Raw genomic sequence first — 6489 nt, 5'->3', positions numbered from 1 at the left:
CTTTATGTAAGGCTAATGTATGTAAATAGAAATTAGACCATCAATCTCATTAACAGGATTTCTAAAAAGAAAGGTCAAGAGTAAGAAAAGTAACGATTAATCAAAAAAGTAGTAGTCTGAAACTGTTCCTAAACAGTTCAAAGTAAAATCAACAGCTTAGTTTTAAGCCTAGTTTAAAAAAGGCTTTAAGTTAAGTAATTATCAACTAGTCTCTAAACCAGCCCTGTTACATTTAAAATAATAAGTTAGTGTTTTCTATGCCGAGCGCCATTCTGAGCATTTGACATGTGTTAGCTCATGCGTAAGCCTCACAGCACCCACAGGAGGCAGGTCCTGGTACACCCATTTCATACAGGAGGGAATGGAGGGGTCGCTACTAGTCAATGAGAAGCTGGATTTGCGCCAGTTCGGCTTACAAACCCAATAGTCTGAGGATCAATAACCAGAACAGGTACACAACAGTGTCAGACACCACGCATTTCTAATTTTCATTAAAATTTGCATTTGTACAATCTGAGTGTGTTTCAAGGAATACCCTCTCTTTACGTAAATCTTGATTTACTATAACTGCACTAATCTGCATGGCTGAACTAATAAGTAGGCAATAATTAAAATAGAAAAGGATAACATAGGATTATACTTACTTCCCCACTGGCTGGCCCTTTTTCTTTCTGTTGACAGCGTCTGATCACTTCCAATAATAAGGGTCCGCCCACAGTACCTTCTGCTTCGATAATACCTAAATCTCGAGCTAAATTCTCTCGACCTTCGAGACCTTGAGACTAGGAAAAAAATAAGATATAGATGCACAAAATTATACCAAAAGTATTTTCAGAGAATAAAGAAAATATTTCCAGAGCTTAAAAACATCTCTAAACTCAGAGACTGTTCTTCTAATTAATGAAATGTCCATTTTGAAAAATTAAACCTGTTTCTTTTACACAGCCTCATGTTCAAAGTCTCCATTAACAGGTGCAATCTAACATCGTACTAAAATTAACGCTACAGTCGCGCTCCTTCATTAGCAAGCTTTCAGGTTACAGGAAGCAGCAATACTGGAGCCAGCCAGCTATCTGATAGCTCAGTGGTCTTAAGAAAAACAGATGATCAACCAGAAAAAAATAATCTGTATGCCAGAAACTATAAGCTGTCACATTTTATTAACTTTCAGCTTAATATTAACTCATTTGTATCAAAGGTTTAATAGGATAGATGTAAAAATCATTATTCTTACTGTGCTAGTTTCAGGTTGAAAAACAGCCAAGGTAAAGTCAAGGTTAAAAAACTGAAGAAATTCTGCAACGAGACTGGCCACTAAACGACCTAAAAGATCAAGAAAAAGAAGGGTAAGCAAACCTTTAGGAACCCTGAAGATCTTTTATTAACATTGTGAAATAAGATACACTAAATTAACTGGAGAGAGGAAGTTTCTAAAGTTTTTAAATTACAAATTTCTTCTCTGAATAATGTAATTTATTGAAAATCCCCATCTCCCAATTTTTTCTCTAAGATCATCAGTCTGAACTAATTGTAAGACAATGTAACACTTCATGAACAAATTCCAGTGTTCTACCTTTCAGAGTAAAATTGTCTTTAGTCAACAATTTGCCATGACCAAAAATATTTAATAGCAATGTGATTGTTATTCAATGAAATATTGTTCGAAAATGAGGACCTGTAAGAATTGTAGACTTAAAAAAAACCCCGAAATTCCTGATTTCTCTCGAACGGTGTAAAGATTCAAAGAGACAGATAAAATAAATAAGAACAAGTTGAACATCTTACCATCTTTTGTATTTAAAAACTTTTTCAGGCTCTCATTGACTAAAGGAGTTTTGTTCTGTTAAAAAAATGAAATATTTTAAGTGTCATGTGATTATCTTAAAAAGTACAAAATGTACATTAAAATTTAATTTGTTGGCAAAAATATAATATGTGGTAATCCATAAAATTATGGTTTTATTAAATCTATTCCACAACTCTTTATTATTTTGTGCTATTTAATTTCTCAAAGTTAATAAAACAAAACCATAAACATTTGTATTTATTTTTAATGTTTTATAAATTGCTGACTAAACAATGTTAAATAAATTGCTTACTAAATTAAGCTAAATTATCTTCAAAAACTCATGTTAAATAAAATTAAATTTACTTATGTAAACAACCGTTTATTATTTCAAATATGTGAAGTTTGATATTTGATCATCTTAGATATCTACCATTATAGCATACTGACAATGAACAGGAGTCCAATTATCAGTTTATCTGTGGTAAATGAGATGATTCTGTGTGGCCCATAGGCCAACTTTGTTTTGTAATTATGTTTATTTGAATATAAATAGAAAAAATACTCTAGCACATCAAACTTTGATTATTGCTGAGAATAAGGCCGATGCAGGCAGCATATGGTAGCTTCCTCAAGCAGACCACAAGAATCGCTGGTGCAGTGGCAGCACCGTACACTGCTGAGGGGACTGCAAGATGGCACAACCAGTTTGGAAAGCAGGTTGGTAGTTTTTTAGAAAAGTTAAAAAATATCCCTACCATGTGATCCAGTCATTCCTCCCTACTTATCTTCTCAAGAAAAATCACACATACAAGCAAAGACTTGTGCACGAATGGCCACAGCAGTCTTACTCCAAAACTGGAAACAACCCAAATGTCTATCAGCAGGTGAATGGCTAAACAAACTGTCATATCCATGTAATCGATGGGTTAATGGAATGATCCCGAACTCATCAAATGGAATGAACTATCAATATACACCACAATATGAAGGCATTTCAAATGCACTATGCTGAATGAAAAAAGCCAGACCAAAAAAGGTACATACTGTATGATTCCATCCGTATAGATCTTAAAAAATGTTTGGGAAAGGCTTACAAAGGGGCACAAGGAAACTTTTGAGGGTCATGGATATGTTCACTATCTTGACTGTAGTTATCACTTCACAGCTGCATAACTGTTAAAACTTATCAAATTGTACGTTGTAAATATGTTCCATTTATTGTAGGTCAATTATACCTCAACAAAGCAGTTAAAATAAAAGATGACGGGAAAGATTATAAATGTCCTTGGTAGGCTGAACCAGGGAATTTTAAGACATTGGGTCAACTGAAACATTTAAAGAAAATGGAGGGACACGATCAGATGTGTACTATAAATAGCCAATTCAGGAGCAATGTGGAGAAAGGACTTCAGGGGATGGTGAGGGACACCAGCAAAGGGTAGACTGGAGAGCAGGAAGGGGGTAAAGCAATCTGGAAAAGAAAGAAACACAGGCGAACTGGGCAACAAAACTTTTCCTTAGAGACACTTCAGATACAGACCTAACAGACAGAGCCAGCTGACAACTGAGCAGGCAGAAAGAAGAGCAAGGCCTGGGAGACTCTCAGATTCTTGTTTAGCTGAAGGTCACCAATAAGAGAATACAGAATGAGAACTATAGAACGGGCATCAACAGTCTAAGTAAGGTCAAACTGAAGAAACCAAGGAGTGGTCAAAAGGAAAAGAAGAACAGAAGAGAAAAAAGTCCCAAAGGTCAAGAGAGATTTTCAAGAAGGAAACAGGAATTAAGAATGTCAAATGCCACAATGATCAACTAAGATAAGAAAGAACTAAAGTATATTCCATTAGGAGATTCTTCTTGACCATTGCAAAAGAAATTGCTTAGGAGTAACAGTGGTGGATTTAAGATTTTATGGATTAAGGGGAGTCTGGAATATAAGAAATGGAATAAACATGTACATTGTTTCAAAATGTGGCTGGGAGGGAAAAAATCGAGTGGTAGTAAAAGCAGAATAAGACAAAAGGAAAATAGTTTTCCTCTTAGGAGCGATTTAAACATGTTTTCATGCTCAAGAGAGGAGCCAACAGAAGGGAAGAGGTCAAAGATATAGTAGATAACTAAGGAGATGAGGGTGTATGGAAGGCAAAATCTAGACAAAGTGATTATTCTTGGACGAGACAGAGCCCCTTCTACTAAAGCAGAAAGGAAAGAGGTACAGATAAACGCAGACACAGGTAAGCTTTTTCCGAGGTGAGCGAAAGATTGGTGGCTGGGAAGGAAAATATAATGTTAGAACCTTATGGCTTCCATTTTCCCTGAGGAAGGGACAGACCAACTATCCAGGAAGGAGGAGCGGGCTAACAGAAGGCCAACATGCAGCTGCAGTGGGAGGTGCTGCGTGAAGAGCAGAGCTGAACATCTGCTCAGGACCTAGCGAGGTTGGCATGCACCCATTTGTAACATCAGCAATCCACGTGGCTGAGTAACTTTTCTGTAGAGGTGCATATACACAAACAGGAAAGAGCGTTAGTTTGTTGGATTAAATGACCATTAAGATTTCTTCCAGACCAAGAATGACTGAAAGGCAAGGCAGTTAGGGTTTTTGAAGTATGGACCATGGGGTCCAGAACTAAAAGCAGCCAACAGAAGACTGATGCCTGGACAAACACAGGAAGAGCAAAGAACTGAAGGGTTTGATGAAATTAAAGAGCAAGTATAATACACAGGTCTAAAGAAGTGAAAGGATAGGAGACCAATTTGTCATAGAGTAAGAGTTTAACACCTTGATTATGGAGTGATTCATGTTGACAAGTTCCAGGATATTTACTCAGGACAGTTGGTGGGATTTGGAGCAGGCAGAAAAAGCTAAATTACGCACTTAAATGCAAAGAAGTGGTTGGACTTTGGGCAACAAGAAAGATCATGATGTTTTTAAATAATTGAGTGGTCAGATAATTTTGGGGAAAATAGCATATACCCCCTACCTCACAGGGATTCCCAACGTATGTTAATTAATTAATGCAAACCTGCAGTTAACCCATTGACAATGAAACCCTTTCTTCAAGTAACCTTTTGTTTCAGTTTAGTATTGGTCTCAGTGTTACTCTGGTACCTAAACTTTAAGATTACTCAAAATTTAAAAAATACACTAAAAGAGAATAATTTTGGTTCTCCCCCAATAGTAACATAACCCTTAATAGTTAAAATTATCCCCAGCCATACACTACCATAAATTGCATTGTTAAAACGTTTTTTAACTAATTAGAAATTCAGCATTAATGAATAAGGTCATATTAAAATCTGGAGATTTCATACCTCTACTTTTTCTTGCTCCTCTAGTGCTAAAAACACGGCTGCTCGGAGTTCAGCCTTTAAAAAAAAAGGTAAAGGAATAAAAATTACTATTTCGAGACAATTTTCAAGACAAGAAGTGCACACAGGTAAGTTCTACAGACACCACCCACACCGTCTAAAAGCCAGCGACAGAACGAGAAGGACGCAGGACGAAGCGGCTGAGTGGCAGGTGCAGAGGTCGCAGGCTCCCGCAGCCCCCGATCCCCGCAGGCTGTTACAGGCCCCGCTTTCCCGCCGCTCATCCCGCGAACGTCCGAGGAACGACCGCTCAGACCCACCCTCCCGGCACCGAGGCCAGGGGGACTGCGTGCGACCGACCCCGCGACCTGGCCACCCTGCCCGCTGCGCTCGGCGGTGGAGACAGGGCCCGGGGGCGACGCTGAGCCTGCGGGCCCCGGGCCGCCGCGCCGCGAGCCGGCAGGAGAGGAGGCCCCGCGGGCGAGCCCGGCTCTCCACGCGCCGCCCGGGCCACCGTGGCCCCAAGCCCCGGCGGGGCCTCCCCAACGCGTCGCGCGCCCCGCTGTGACGCCCGCCGTCCGCACAGGCCCTGCGCCCCGCAGGCCCCCGGCTCCCTGCGCCACCTTGATGCGGTTCAGGACCCCGCTGTTCTCCAGCGTGTGCACCAGCAGGTCTCGCAGCTCCGTGTCCTCCTCAGCCACCACCGCGGCCGCCGTCGCCGCCATCTTACTTCTCCAAGACAACCACCCAAGCCGCGCCAACGGCCGGCGGCCGGCGCGCTTCCGCTCGGCGCTGGGGCGGAGCGCCGAGACCCCGCCCCTCACGTCAGAGGGCGGGGTGACGAGACTCTGGCGGACGCAGGGGCGGGGCCTCGGGCGCGTAGGAAGCACCCGGCCGCGGAGGCGCACTCTGGAGGCTGGGGTATGCGAACGTGCGCTCCGGGGGAGGGGCGATGCGGCACGGACGCGCGCTGGGGGCGGGGCAATGTGGAGGCGCGCTCCGGGGGCGGGGCAACGCGGAGGCGCGCTCCGGGGCGGGGCGATACGGTGGGGTGCGCTGCCCCGGCCGGACGCGGCGGGGCGCTGCGGAACCGTACGTCGAGCTCCCGTTTAGGCCGCGCCCGCGGGAGGGAGGAGCCTGCGGCGGCGCGGGGTCCCCTGAGGGGCTGGGAGGGGTGTGGAAGAGTCTGGAGGTGGAAGATGTAGGATTTTAAAACCTCACAGGTGCGCGCTGCGGGGGCTGTGGAGAACGCGGCTTAGGAGGGCGTGCTCCGTGCCCGGCTTCCACACATGTGTACGTGTGCATGTGTACGTGTGTGCGTGTGTATGCACGTGTGTACACGTGTTGTGTGTGTGTACATGTGTACTGTGCGTGTATGTACATATATT

At 43.1% G+C, this 6489-nt stretch overlaps 1 protein-coding gene across 3 annotated transcripts in view; it reads right to left on the bottom strand.

Moving 5' to 3' along the window:
- The window catches only part of FGFR1OP (FGFR1 oncogene partner), a 43243-nt gene extending 37339 nt beyond the window's left edge, over positions 1-5904 (bottom strand). For all 3 annotated transcript variants that reach the window (XM_012659299.1, XM_012659300.1, XM_012659301.1), the window contains exons 1-5: positions 5725-5904; positions 5105-5158; positions 1786-1840; positions 1235-1323; positions 645-782 (exon numbers count right to left, since the gene is read on the bottom strand). In XM_012659299.1, coding sequence (XP_012514753.1) covers positions 645-782; positions 1235-1323; positions 1786-1840; positions 5105-5158; positions 5725-5826 — 438 coding nt within the window. In that variant the 5' untranslated portion in view covers positions 5827-5904. The remainder of the gene's footprint in view (positions 1-644; positions 783-1234; positions 1324-1785; positions 1841-5104; positions 5159-5724) is intronic.
- Positions 5905-6489: the final 585 nt, after the last annotated feature.

Source organism: Propithecus coquereli, unplaced genomic scaffold (genome assembly GCF_000956105.1).
Source record: "Propithecus coquereli isolate 6110/MARCELLA unplaced genomic scaffold, Pcoq_1.0 Scaffold601, whole genome shotgun sequence".
Taxonomy (NCBI): Eukaryota; Metazoa; Chordata; class Mammalia; order Primates; family Indriidae; genus Propithecus; species Propithecus coquereli.
This window is presented reverse-complemented; position numbering and strand designations above follow the sequence as displayed.